Source organism: Ixodes scapularis, unplaced genomic scaffold, assembly GCF_016920785.2.
Source record: "Ixodes scapularis isolate PalLabHiFi unplaced genomic scaffold, ASM1692078v2 PGA_scaffold1__304_contigs__length_218370807, whole genome shotgun sequence".
Classification (NCBI taxonomy): Eukaryota; Metazoa; Arthropoda; class Arachnida; order Ixodida; family Ixodidae; genus Ixodes; species Ixodes scapularis.
Window position 1 is genome coordinate 156,415,965 of NW_024609846.1, and position 14,613 is coordinate 156,430,577.

The 14,613-nt window shown below is 43.4% G+C and overlaps 1 protein-coding gene across 3 annotated transcripts; it reads right to left on the reverse strand.

Annotated features, from left to right (window-relative positions):
* Positions 1–366: 366 nt before the first annotated feature.
* LOC8032203 (protein HGH1 homolog) lies at positions 367–14,502 on the reverse strand. Of its 3 annotated transcripts, XM_040214934.3 has the most exons (6): positions 14,184–14,255; positions 13,611–13,632; positions 12,999–13,425; positions 12,014–12,135; positions 5,997–6,187; positions 367–618 (listed from the first exon to the last, which is right to left on the reverse strand). In XM_040214934.3, exons 1-6 carry the CDS (start codon positions 14,229–14,231, stop codon positions 382–384), a joined length of 1,047 nt encoding a protein of 348 aa, XP_040070868.1. In that variant the 5' UTR covers positions 14,232–14,255; the 3' UTR covers positions 367–381. The 3 variants fall into 3 exon arrangements, with proteins under 3 accessions (XP_040070868.1, XP_002409107.3, XP_040070862.1); XM_002409063.5 differs by lacking the exons at positions 13,611–13,632; positions 14,184–14,255 and adding an exon at positions 14,291–14,502; XM_040214928.3 differs by lacking the exons at positions 13,611–13,632; positions 14,184–14,255 and adding an exon at positions 13,879–14,043.
* Between the last annotated feature and the right edge of the window lie 111 nt (positions 14,503–14,613).

Genomic DNA, 14,613 nt, shown 5'->3' on the forward strand with positions numbered 1-14,613 from the left:
ATAACTAGGACCAGAATATACTTGCCTACCATCACTGCACACTTTGTTACTCGTGTTTGCACATATGGACGGTGGTATGTGAAAAGCACATGGGAAATTGTCAAAGCAGACGAGAGATCCCTTAGCCAGGTGACCGTTTTATAGGACTTTCATAACCATCGGACTTTTATAAGCTCGCTAGTTGTTCGACAACCTTAGGTTGTCTCTGCGTGATTAATACACCATTTTCAGAAATCGCCAGTTCAGGAGGTTCTGGTAAGAAAATGTGTGTGCAGCTGCTCAAGCGAGCCAGTCTGGATAAAACCGTACACCATGGATGCACAAACCAACCACGGAAGCTGTATAACCCCAGTTTCTACAACGAGCGAGTTTTGGGTCGGTTTATTCCTTGAGCAGTTCCTCGTTGTACTTGTGGAACTTTTCGACCAAATGGTCGGGCACCTCGACCTCCTTGAGGTTCTCCATGCCCGGTTCCGGTTCATCGCTGATCAGGATGTCCACCAGGTTCTCGCAGGCAACCACCACCGGTCGACAGAGCTCCGTCTTGTGCAGCTCCCGAAGCACGTAGTACGCCCCGCTGTCCTTGATCACCTTACGGCACTCCCTGGTTGCACACAGCTGTGGGATGAGAAAACACGAGAGAGTTATGCGCCGTGTGTACATTCTGTACATAGCGGCGAGAAGTTTCGGTGTCGCTATCTAGTGGAAAGCCAACACAACCCAAAGGGAGGACTGTCCCAATGCTGATGCCACTTCTCGGAGCTGAATGGGGTTTCATTCAGCCTCGCTCTCGCTAGTAATGTTTTGTCTTTCTGTTTTCCTATACCATGTTTTTTGCATTCGTCACAGACAATTACAAATTTGGGGTCTGGCAGGTCTTCACCCCAGGCTTCAATGCCACTAACTGGAGTGTACCGCTTTTTTTTGTCCTGGGCAAAGCATGGTGGAGATGCTAATTTTTAGCTCGGTAATGTTTAAAATTTACATTCCTTTTTTTTTTTCAGACTTTATTTGACAGTTTTAGGAAAATTCCTTTTCCTACTTCCTAGGAGAATAATTAAAGGCACCATTCTTGTCCTGGTTTCTTCCTTTGAGATAAACTTAGTAGTTCTCTATCCCAAACATTGAATCTAAATAATCAAGGGCAGTCCTGCACCCATTTGCTTTTATACACAACCTGGACTTTACCAAGCCTAATAAAACCATCAGCAGCACTACATTTATTATTTTAGTAGAAACAGTCAAGAAGTGAATGCTCCCAGCATATAAAGTGTGAATGAATGATTCTTTACAGAGTTCATGCAAAAAGAAATTTTGCATTCTAAAGAGGCATGCAATTTAAAAGCCTAACTCAAGTCTTAAAAACAAACCATTAGACACTTAAAATTAGAAGAAGAAAAAATTACACGAGTACACTTAAGACTGCTTACGTGTGCGGGGGAAAAGGAAACGCGGATTATCGGATTATTGTTGGCGCCGAGTCCTGCCAGCGGAACCCGTATAAAGGACGAAACAGACACCCGGAAACAAAAAGCAAAACATAATACAAAATACAACCGACTCATCGTGAAAGCATCTGATAAGCAATTCGCACACATCCATCGCACAAATCCTGTTTACGGCTGGAAATGGATGCTGCTCATCCTGGAAATCAGAAATTCCAGCTTGGAAGTACATAATCCACCTGGAAGTTTCCCAGCTAGAGGAGGAAAAATCTAATTTCCAGCAAGAAGTTTATCCATTTCTGGGTGGAAACAGCCCGGAATCCGATTGGAAAAATAGATTTCCAGCTCCAGCCGTAGTCAATTTCCGGTTCCATAACACAGCCTGGACTGGAAGCATTTCTATGTTAACTTGCTCCTTTTTCCATCACATGTGCTGTGTCACCAGTGACAGAATAATGAACCACCGCGCCACATCTAAAAGCGAGCGTTTATGCCGTGCCGCTATAACGCTCGCACGGGATCCTCACATAGTGGGCATCACATGACATTCATGTGCTGTTCAGCAGGGTGGGCTTTTACCACGTAGGACTGGTGCATGCACGTCAAGCTTCACTGCGTTGCACTGGCGGGCTCGGAAAAGCGGCTCGTGCATAGGAGCATCTTCATTAGCCAGGTGTGCTCAGAAGTCTGAGTGAGATGCTCAATACAATATGTCCTTTACATATTCTTTTTATTTTTATTCAAGTTCCCTTAAAGGCCCTCGTTGAGGGCATTACATAAGGGTGGGTACGTAACACGAGAGCATAGAACAGTGGCGGGTGGACACTTATTGTGACACGGGTACATACTTGGTATTTTACGCCGTCTTTTAAAGGGGCGATGCGACTTTTGGACTTTGGTCAATTAATGCGGGATTTAATCTGCATCACCAATGGGTCTTTCCAAAAAATGGCTCCTGGCCAGTTTGATTTTCAGTGCTCGTGCGTATGGCTAGTGATTTGCTCGCTTTCCGAAGCGATGAACATGCACATGCTGGGCTGAGGACTTGCAAGTATTGGAATGAGAAAGGAGAACAGAAAACCATGCTTTCTTGCGAGCGCTAGTTTTTATTTAAAAAAAATGAAACAAATCGAAGGTCAAAGTCAAAGTGTGAAGTCTCACAACCGTTTTTCGAAAGACGTCTCTGGGGGACCGCCAGGTTTCCTATTGGGTTCTCTCTTCAGAGACCCCAGGAGCTCCGACCGCAATTGTGGAATTTTCAAAGGTTAACACCGCCGAAGGTCATGGCAAGCGCGATCGACACAAAAGACTGTTCACCCCAGGGCTGACGGCGAGTGTAGCAGCAGAGGGGGACAGGTTTTGTTGACTTCCGCGTGTGCCCCAGACACATGTCACGGTAGTTCCCGTAATTAGCCACATGAAACTGCAGATCAGTAAATAATTTTTTTTTTTTTTTTTGCGATTATGCAGTGGAATAGCAGTTTTTTGGGTCAAGGTGGTGCATTTTTTGTCCCTTGTGCCTAGATAAATAATATAAAAAATACAAACTGCAAATTCTTTCAGCAATAAAATCATTGCACTACCCCTTTAACAAAATGCCGGCTGTCACTTGAGACTTTCGGAAGGCTTCTTGAATAGAGTAGAGCACCATTGATTGTTTTTCAGGGGATTGCTGCAAAACCATATATAATTCAGAAAATGTACTAATTGATAACACATCTTTTGGAGGTGTGGGTGGGGCACCTCCTACTATTTCATGAGAACTTTCACGACTGGAGAACTGCCACATATTTATTCACAATCTTTTTTTTTATTTTTTATTTGGGTTGACTTTTATTTGCAGTTATACAATGCCAATTTATAAAGGCAAGCGAAATTTCTGAGCCCATAGAGGTAGCCCACATGCGCCCCTGTGTCAGCCGCCGCTCTTGAATAGACCGATCTCACGAGGAGTTGCGCGACGCCACCGCTGCCGCGGTGCATTCTGGTACCTGTAGTTCTCCCCAGTTTTCCAGCCGCGTCGGCGCGCATTGTACGCCCGGCGTTTGGAAATTTTCGGGTTAGCACGAGACTTTTAGCCGGGTGTTGACTCATGGTTTTCAATCGGTGGCTTCACATGTTGTATGCCACGGAGCTATAATAACAGCACCAGGCAAAAAGGCCTCGGATATTATGTCTTCCCGCAAGACAGAAACATGGCAAAGAAAGGTCGACAGAGCCGGACAGTGCGGCTGGAAAAATAGCGTTTTACGAATTGATTCGCGATTTGCTTCATAATTTATATCCAATTAATGCGCGTCAGCTAAAATATGTAAGATTACAGGGCACGAGACATACAGCGTGCCGAAGTGTTCCGTAAGTTGGAATCCCTCTGACCATTTGCTCCGTAGCGGCCTATTCGTTGGTCTATCTCAAACAGGACCTCCGCACTGCTTTGCGGAGGCCGTTTTTAATACACTTCTTACTCGGTGTATTTTGGTAGTTATAACTGGTATTGCGACGACATGTTTTAAGCACAACTGTGCTTCAAAAGATCAGGACAATCACTAAAAAAGAGCAGCGATTTTCGATATGCACCACTTGATATAAAACAACTTTCAGAAGCAGCCTTCAGTTTTTTTTTGTTTTTTTTTCCATACCTACGCAAAAAGATTACATAATGCAATTTAGAAGTGCAACACGTACTTACCGACAAAAATGTAACAAACAAACCTCATCCATATTGTGGTGGTCTATTAGGCTGGTGTTACTGATCCATTCTGCATTAGCACCAGTCGAGACCGCAGAAAAAAGCTTCCCCCGTCGGGCGACTGTTAGCGTTCGGATCTTGCGTAAACAAAATAAAACTGAATAGAAACTGTGCACAAAAAATCATCTCCACCCCAAGCTTTCAGGTACCTGGCATGGTTGCTTCTTTTTGATAGACGCCAATTATTACGGCGCGTCAGGCATGGCCTTTCTGTAGATCAGTTCTTTGTGTGCGGGCTTCTCCCGCTGTTCCTCTGTACTCTGTCGCACAGGCTGTCAACCAGAATGAAACAACTTCTAGAAAACTATCGCTGACCGAGAAAGTCTATTTAGCTCCTCTTACTTGATGGCTGACTAAACGTTATGCACAAGACTGGGCACCACCAAGCTCAGTTTTTCATCACATTTGATGCTGTTCCGTGGTGCTACACCGAGCCGATTGTCTCTCGAATTTTCTTGTTCTTTGCTATTACACTAGATGTTCACTTGTTTGCAAGGTAATTGAGACGTCCGAGAAGTCGGAATGCACGAGTAGTGGCGCCGTGGTTTTTTTGTTTTGTTTTTTTCCGCGGCCGCAGTTGGATTACCCCGTGAACGGCAGTGGGCTTACGCGTTCACGAAGACGAAGAAGCAGACGACGACGAAGCAGACGACAAAGCGATTCTAAAGCGATAAGACGACTGAAACTGCTTTTCTGCACTTGCTGAGGAAAGTAAGGCATCACAAACAACACAATCTTATGAAGTACAAACATGCAAGAGAATCAAGGTGGTACCGGGGCGTGCCAAATGAGAATCTATGATGATGTACGTGCGCGCAGCCATATATGTAGCCGGGAAGCCGGGAACGGATGACTACAAGTAGCGTGGCGGCGGCACCACTTCCGGAATGCGCGCGCCTGCGCAGTTCGCTTGGTGACATCGGTCTATTGCGGTGCAGAGTTTCTGTACTTTACTTTGAAAACACACTCTCCGATTTTTATGTCCTGGAATAAGAAGCAGCCTTGTTATGCACAGTTCACTGAGGGTTGTACACCAGGTGAACACAGAATAAAGCTGTAAAAACATTTTTTGTCCATGAAGCTTGGGTTTTTCTTGTTCAGCTCCAATTGGGGGTTTATTGTAACTCGCCGATTTTTATGAAACCAGCTCAGAGGTTACTTTTCAAGGTTTGTCAGTATATACCGAAAACAGGGAACCCCTACTACAAACCCCCTCGGCATTTCTGGCTCCTCCTTTTCTACACAGAGGCCTTTATGCACAAAGTGTCCCCCCCCCCCCCCCCCCATTCCCCTACCTCCCAAAAGTTTTTTTTAATTTTTTTTATTGCAAAAAATACACTACGCATTGCGGAACGCTCGTTCTCCGCCTATCTGTGGTGCTAGTGGTCCGATCTGGAGGCCGACTATTTCAGAACTAACCGTTGCCTCATTCCAAAGTTCTAGGTTATTTTCTAAAAAGTTTGACGGGAAAATGGGGCCCATTTTTGGTAACTTGCGTCATTCAGCCGCCGTGTATTCGAAAGCTCTGTTGGCCGTCATTTTTCCATTGTTTCAGAAAATCGCTTATTTTTTTAATAATGTAACGGTCAGTTTGTTTTGAAGCTTTGGCATATGGCTCGAACTGCTAGCGCTACATTTGGAGCAGAAAATGAGCGTCCAGTGACGCACAGTTTATTTTTGCGGCAAAAAAAAAAAAAAAAAACCCCGTAAATCTCTTTGGGGGATATCCCGTATATTGAGTGCCGGGGCACCCTTCTCTTCTCGTAAGGTGTTTGGGCACTTGGGCCTCGCTGGTCCATCACCTGTGTGAGGGCCTCGATGAGCATCTTGCGTATCTCTGGGCTCCTCTCCCGCTGCTTGTCGGTCCCCAGGTACTGCAGGTCCAGGGGCAGCTTCTCCATCTCGTCTTCGTCCAGCTCCTCGGGGCCCATGAGTGGGTAGAGCAGGCGGGGCAGGATGTCCACCTCGGGGCCCAGAAGCCACTCGTTGTGGTCTGTACCAAGAGGTCGTCACGGGAAAGGACAAACGAACGTCGGGGCCAGTTCGTCTGGTCACGACGAATGCCATGTCGGCGTAATGTACGTCAAAGACCCCAGGTTAGCCGTCGTGCTGTTCCGGCCATACTGCTCCTCTGCAGCGCCGAACAAGTGTCATCGTAGGTAGTAACTTCAAATGAGATTAAATGAAGGGCGGCTGGTTGACATTTTTGAATTAGCTCAATATTACTGAATGTCAATGCCTAATCTATGGGGGGAATTTCATTTCGAATTGCGCAAGAAAAAAAAGTATTAGATTCAAAAACTTTTGTGAAAAATATATACTAAATGTTGGGCAAATATTAGACTAGAACGGAACTGAAAACTGTATTTGAAGCAAACGTTTAGTTCTTGAGTTCTGATATTTCGGTAGGGATGCCACAAACTTCTTTGGAACCTAAAGTTCGATGATCGAATCAAGCGGTTTGAAAGATTTCGAATTTTCAAACTTGTTAAACTAAGAAGTTTGACGCTTTTCGAAATCTCGAACTTTGCACTTTCAGAAATGCAATGTTTTTCGAACCTTCGAACTTATTACGCTAAAAAGTTCAATTCTTTTTGAACGTATTACGCTGCAAAGTTCGATGCTTGTCGAACTTTAGAATTTCTTGCACTAAAAAGTTTGAAGCTTTTCGAACTTCCTATGCAAAGAAATTAGATAATTTTCTAACTTATTTATCTAAAGAATCTGGAAACTTTCTAACTTTCGAGTCCTGAAAAGTCAAAAGTTAGACGAACTTCGAAGTTTGAGGGTTGAAAGTCCGAAGTTCGTCGAACTTCGAAACACTGGCGCGCAATTTCATTTGAATTCATGCAGTGAGGTACATTCGTAATATTTTTTTCGCATTTTTATATGCGGTGTTGCATTTCTTGCGAAAGACAATGCCACTTATTTCAATGTTCTGGCATGCTTAGTTTTAAAGAAATAAATTCCCGAAAGAGCGAGGAGGAACGACACGTTTTGGACAGTTGTTGTTTGTGCCATATTTCAAGCACGCTATAGCCGAAGGTATTTATGGTAGAGATGTCAAACTTTTTAAGAATGATCTATGTATAGCCTAGGTAAGTGTCATCCTAAGATATGATGATTGTTGTTCAAGACGAGTTTCAAAGAAATGTCCTAACATGTATCTACGGGCAATTATGCCCTAAAACTTGGTCATTTTTTTCGTCTAAATTGTTTGAGGAATCGCATTTAATTACAGCACATATCATTACCATCTGCAGAATACAAAATAATGTATTTATTGTTTTTTTTTTCATGTTGAGGAATAAATAACTCATGAGGAAAGATTTCTAATATTGTTTAAGTTCAACACGTCATAAATTTTTTTATTTTTTTTTTGTTTGTTTTGTTTTACGTTTTTGGGACTAGTTTCTTTTAGCCTGTACACATTTCGGTAGAAGAAACTTGTTTCGAAGTTCTGGGCCTCTGAATATGCAAGAATACAACACTTCCGGCGGGTTCCTGATAGTTTTTTTTTTTTTTCTCCAGCTTTTCATCTCTACATTTATTGTTATGTTTATTATTATTATTATTATTTTTTTTTTTTTACCAATGGCACAGTTATTTAGGTCGAAAAGACATAGCTTTGAACTTCCGAACCACTAAGCATGTGACGAGTAGTGCCTTCTGACAACAAGTTTCTAACAATTGCCACCTGTGCAATCTTTTATGCAGTGAAGAGCGACAGTAGCATAAATAAATACATATGCATAAATAATTTCAGATTAAAATAAGCTCGACCATGCCCTCTTTCCCTATATTGTTTCCTTTAACAGTCCGAAATATCTGGGGGGGGGGAGCCTGGAGCCCCCCCCCCCTTTCCTTTCCCTTCCAACCCCCCTCCCCTCCCCTCCTCCTCCTCCTCCTTTCCCCCCCCCCAGTTTTTCCTTTTCCGACGACACTGGTATGGTAGAACACTCCTCGACCTCGAGCTATGTCGGCTTCTGTGCTTTTTGCTCGGTGTTTCTTCCGTCCTGTAAAATAAACCTCCCAAAGCAATTACAAACTAAAAAATTGTCAAGGTGCAGGCGAGCTGGTGTATGTTGATCATGATCCAAAATACTGAGACTGGGAATGAAATTCGAAAGAAAAAACGTAAGAAAAAAAAAGGGACAGGACAATGTCTCAAACTCAGTTGAGTTGAGTTTGAGACGTTGTCCTGAGCTGAGTTTGAGACGTCCTGTCCTCTTTTTTCTGTCTTCTTACACTTTTTCTTTCAAATTTCATTCCCAGAGCTGAGTTTGAGGCGTTGTCCTGTCCCCTTATTTCTGTCTTCTCACACCTTTTCTTTCAAATTTCATTCCCAGTCTCAGGATTTTGCATCATGTACAAACTAAACTTACTATATACATGCCAGCGTCACTCAGGCTGGGTTCGATCGGATTACTACCAGCATGCAAGGGGTGGGGAGGCAGTTTGCCAGATCACTTTAAGGTTTTTCTGAGCCTCAACCACCTGCCTGCCCCTGGCCGTTTCGAACTGGATGAGTATCGTTAAACAGTTCGTTTGTGTGATCACTACTGCGTGATGCACGTTAAAGAACCCCTCCCTCCCCCTCTCCCCCCCCGGGCTGGCGGTCACAATTACTGATCTATGGTCACACATCATACTGCAATGGCAAATATTCCAGCACATCCGGGACACTCGTCGTCTCATTTAATTGCGTGACCAACTTTGCGCAGTCTAAATATCACACCCAAACTTTTCAAAACCTGATTTCGTGAAAACCAGTGAGGCGTGAAAACATTATTTGAAACTGAAACTGTGGAGGAACATGAAAACCGGACTTCAAACTTTGCGCACTTGGACTTGAAAGAAATTTGAAACCTTCGAAGTTTCTTTTTGAATCACGATCATCTGGTGGGCTAGTTGGTTCATCATTATGTGGAATTAACAGTGCAAATACGACAAGGAAGGATAGACAAGAAAGACAGGATAGAGCGCTGAACTAACTGACGTTTAATGAAAAAGAGAAAGAGGAAAAATTACCTAAGATTGCTTTTAAAACAATGTATGGGAGTAATCTAGCTATAGCACATGTTTTTGCGGGTTTTCATTATGCATGTTTCAAAAGCAATCTTAGGTCATTTTTCCTCTTTCTCTTTTTCATTAAACGTCAGTTGTTAGTTCAGTGCACTATCCTGTCTCCCTTGTCTATCCTTCCTTGTTGTATTTGCACTGTTAATTCCACATAAAGTCCTTTTCGAATTTAGCCCTTAAAGAGAATCAAAACTTTCAAACTTCTTGTAGAAAGAGATTCAAAATCTTCGAATTTACCAAACTTTATGCTTATAATAATTTGAAACGTTTGAATTTCAGATTCAAAGAAATTTGAAACCTTCAAATTTTTCGAACTTCAGATCTAAAGAAATTCGAAATATTCGAATTTTTCGAACTTGAGATCTCAAGAAATTCAAAACATTCAAATCTCTCGAATTTCAAGTAAGGAAAGTTTGAAATCTTTGAATTTCTTGAACCTCAAGTAAAAATATATTTGAAATAATTGAACCCAAGCTTTTAGAAACCGCGAAAGCTTCAAACTTTTCTAATTAGAAACTCTACGGTGTTTAAAAGTTGCGAACTTTTTGAATTCGAACCTCGGTACACGGTCGAAAATATCGAAATCTATTGAATTCGAACCTCAGTTCAGTTCGAAAATATCGAAACCTTTCAAATTGGAACCTAGGGTGGTTCGCGGCATCCCTATACACCAACTTATGTTTACAAACAAACCGGAGCGCCCCTAGCGAACGCCACTGGCGCCGCGCATGCGCAGTGGATGGTGGGCAAGAAGCCCGCCGTCGCCCATAAACAAACCATTGAATTGCGTTGTCGGCGTCGGTGGGAGTCCCCGTGCTCTTTTTCACGTTGGAATTGTTGATTCTACGTCCTCCTAACAATGTCTGACTACTTGAATGGCTTCAGCAAAACTAACGAGGCAAAACTGCGTGAATAATGTGACATGCGGCGATTCATTTCACGTGGACGCCGCAGAATAGGCGCTATAAAGCCTGACTCCCACGATGAGATTCTGCTCGCTGTTTTCAGATGCGACATTGATTGGACTGCAAAAGCGTGGACCGTAGCTGAGATGGTGGACGTCGATACTGAAAACCGCAAGTAGAATCGGGCATTACAAGTCAATGGTGACCACTGGTAACAATAATGATCAACATCTTCTTGTATCTGTTTACACTTAGCCTACTTACCCCAACCAACCTTCAAAAGTTTTTGAGGCCAGCACTTAGTTTTTATCGTAATTACCGGGTCAACGTTTGGTTTACGGGCCGCTGTCGTTTGAACGAGCCGACGACAAAAAGCAGCCAATTTTGAAAGAGCAGACGACAGTTCGAACGCATGCGTAATGGGGTACGGGCAACAAGCACCGCGTCCCGCGTCAACAAACCACTCGAATGTCACGTTGTCGGCGTCTGTGTGAGTCTGCATACTCTTTTTCGCGTTGGAATTGTCGATTCTACGTCCTCATCTCAATGTCTTACCACTTTAATCGCCTAAGCGAAATTATCAAGGCTCGTTACGCCGCTAAACTTTCTGTAAATAATTTGACGTGCGGCGATTCATTCGCATGAACGCCGCAGAATGAACGCCAAAACCATGATGAGATTCTTCTAGCTATTTTCGGTAGCGACGTCGCTCGTGTTGCAAAAGTGTAGAAGGTAGCGGCGATGATCGACATCGATACTGAAAATCGGAAGCGGGAACAGACCAAGCGTAACAAGTCGGTGATGGCCACCGGTACCAATGATCAACATCTTGTATCTACTGTTTACACCGAGCCTACTTAAGTCTTTTGAGGCCTGCAATTGCTTCTTATTGCAATCACCGGGTCAAAGTTTGGTCTACGGGCCGCTTTTGTTTGAACGAGCAGATGACAAAAAGCAGACGTTTGAAAGAGCAGACGAAAGTTTGAACGATCAGGCAGCCGTGTGAATTTGAAGACGCACTGAACCCGTGGGTGGTTCGGACAACTTGGCGATTTTCTCTCGTTTATGTTGGAACAAAGCAAATACATCTGGCGACCACACGCAATCGTAGTTTGACAGCGTCTGGTTTGCCCTTTTCACGGCTACTATCCACGTTCTCGGACGAACGGAGGGGGCAAAAACAGATGAAAACTAATCTTCAAACCTTTTCAGACTCTCTTGGTACAGCCCCCTCGCAGCATTTTGTCGAGAAGGCAGGTTTTTTGTCTCGTTTCTTCCAAAGGAACACAGGAATGCATGTCTGGCACGGCGACTTCTGCCCACCTCCCCAGACCGGAAGTGCGTCCGGCGTGCCACCACCGCGGCGTGACGTAGGAGAGTTGAGTTTGTATATATTTGGGCGATCGTCGCAGGTTGCCCATTTGGGTTTTTCGTCGGGCTCGGAAACCTTTTGTGCAACAAAGAAACTTTGTAGCACATGGTTTTTCTAACAACATTAGAAGATCCCAATGATGCAGGTAAACATGTTTTTATTTTTAAAAATTTGAAAACAAAAATCCAAGACCTACAGCTTCTCCATGGTAATTTACCCAGTTTGTTAAAATCAATGTTATGATATAAATTATATACTAAACAAAAGCTTATACATGTACCTACTCAACAAGTACAGTCTCGGACAAAGTAAGCTGAAACGACCAAGCCCTGGCAAAAGCTTACTGTTGGCACTGCGTGCATACATGGGGTCCATTGACCAGTTTACTGTCGACTACAATATTTAATTCTCATATCATTTCAAAAGGATCAGCTCGATGGAAAGGGAAACCTATACATACCCATTTCGAAACAGCAGTTTCTTAACGTTCCTACTGCACCATGCTTTCGCGTTGTAGATGTTTCCAGCGTGAGAAACGGAAACATTTTGTGTATCCTTGATGCTGTTTTATCCAAGAACCATCTGTAACAAAATGGGATGAATAAGGAAAACTCCCTTACACTCTTTCTATGCTAGTGGAAAAGAAAAAGTTAATATGGGCTTGGCTATAGTGCTGTTTTGTAATCTAGGTTACATTGAAATACTGTGCACAGGACGTGTAAAAGATGAATGCAAACAAACTGTAAAGAATATATATTGTTTTGGATGAGCTGATCATCACAAGCTTAACAAATAAATGACCACACAAAACGTGGCTCACAGTTCACAATGAGGGGCACTTCAGAAAATTCAGGAAATCAAGATCCTACAAACCTAACGTTGCTTAGAGCCCCCAAAAATAACTTCTACACAGTTAGAGCCCTAAAAAATATCTTCTACACAGATTACACCATCACAGAAGTCAGCGAAACTTTTGGGGCCTTTTTTTCTTTTTTTCATCACAATGTGCATAAAGATAAGATAGCATTTAACTACATGCACAGCTGTGGACAGAGGAAACGAGGACACACTACCATCAACAACCATACTCGTTGACACCACCCAGTAGCAATAAATGAAATGGAGGTGTAAGAGAATGTGCTTACAAAAATGTGTCAATGTGCGAGATGAAAGTGTGCTTGAGGATTATATTGATTCCTGTCCATTACTCTCCGTCATGTGCATTCTAAAAAAACGTTCACCAGTGCTCTAAAACAGTAAATTAAAAAATTTTTTTTTTTTTTTTTTTGCACCACCTATTTAAATTAAAATTGAGAATTGAGCTATCACACAAACTTTCAGGGCGGTGCATACCGCGCAGTATACAGCAGCCGTGACATTGGCACATCTCTAAAAACCTCCGCATGGTTAGCAGACACTTAAAGCCATTCTTCAAAGGCACAAACCTTCTCACAGAAATGAGCTGACTGAGGTTTGAGAACACAAAGCCGAGGTGGTCCCGATTACTAGACTCGCCGTCGGTCGAGACAAAGGCTTCTAGGAGTTCTTCCGTCTTGCCCAGCGACGTCAGTGTGGTCCAGACTTTCTCGGAGCCTGGCTTTGTCTGCGTGACGTTCGACAGGATGGCTGCACACTTGAGGACGTTGTCGTCGCCATTCTGAAGTATGGACTTGACGACGTGTTCCAAGAGACCTTGGCAGTCTTCTTCCAAGCTGTAGGCTGCTATGGAGGGATGTGATGTGGCATTTACGAGACAATCATACGTTTTTGAGACCACTTGAGGGCACGGGTCGTGTACGAGGGAAGCCGTAGCTTTGAGCAGTTGCCTGTGCTGATCTAGAAATGACAGTCCATCGTCTGTGGCTGTGAGTCCTGAAAAAAGAAAAAAATGCAGAAAGATGGACATGTACTTTCTACAACAGAGCCAGAAAAACTCGGGTCCCTTGGGGCTGCATGTGCCCTTCATTCTCCTTTTTTTAAGTTTTCAATTGACTGTGGTGCGTTATAGTATAATTAGCGTGAGTCATATATGTAGCAGACCAAGTGAAATGGCTTACGTTTTCGACGAATTAAAGCGTGCTGGTAATGTAGAGGAAATAAACGGAAAGAAACGAAAAGGATGAAACATCTTTCCAACTGGCCAGCTGGAAAGGTCTTTCATGCTGTGTTCGTCCCTTTTTTTTGTTTGTTCTTAATTTCTGTTCGCAGACATGCACTCTGGAGTTTTAGCTCAGCCCTTTAAATTCACCTCTCCTCCAAGCTGAGCGCCCAGTCTTTCCACCACTCCTCCCTTTCTCTCTAATGACAAATTGAAAAGGAACTCACTATAAAGCACTTCTAAGTACGCCTCTCCCAAAATTGTATCCAATTTCTCCCAGACTACTACTTTCTGAGCCTCCAAGAACATGTACAAGAGAGAAAAAAATGATAACAAACACTTTTAGTAGAAGGTTAATCATGCTTTGATTCTAGCGCGCATGAGCACCTCCCTCGTCAGCATTAACATTCTCCATGTCCTGGCCTGGGACAACTCCTGGCAATCTTTTCAAAGGGGAAGTTACTTTTGACGATTTTTTTTTTTTGTGTGTAAATTTTACTTGGCTCAGGAGAGTCGGGACAAAAGCCCCTACCAGAAGGCCTGCAATCATCTCAACACCGGCGACCACCCCTATTCTCATGATTGTTCAAATGACTGATCCGGCAGGTTGGTAAATGTTGATCGTCGACCACGACATACCCAGGATGTATAACAGGGCAGGCAACTTGGTCGTTAGGGCTGCTTCAGTAGACAGAAATTGTAGCAGTTCCGTTTCTGCACTCATTTCAATTAGGTTTCCCCCGTACAACTAGTACAAATGGAAATCGCACGAAAATAAAACGCACGCCGCGCAAACATGTACACAAACGGACGCACGTGCGTGTGCGTCGTGATCAGATGGATCAGATGAACCAATAAAAAAAAAACAGCAGAGACATTTCAGCAGGGCGGTGGGCTGCGCCATCTGCCTGCACTACTTCTAAGTGCACCGTGAGCATCGAAAGCTTTGCCTCGCTCCAATG

Excerpts from the sequence above, each read along its gene's own strand:
- LOC8032203 (XM_002409063.5), bottom strand. The coding sequence starts at position 14,375 with ATGAGTGCAGAAACGGAACTGCTACAATTTCTGTCTACTGAAGCAGCC. Across the intron at positions 12,136-12,998 it reads CAGCTCATTTCTGTGAGAAG|ATGGTTCTTGGATAAAACAG; the intron begins GTTTGTGCCTTT and ends ATTTTGTTACAG. Across the intron at positions 6,188-12,013 it reads AAACTGCTGTTTCGAAATGG|ACCACAACGAGTGGCTTCTG; the intron begins GTATGTATAGGT and ends CTCTTGGTACAG.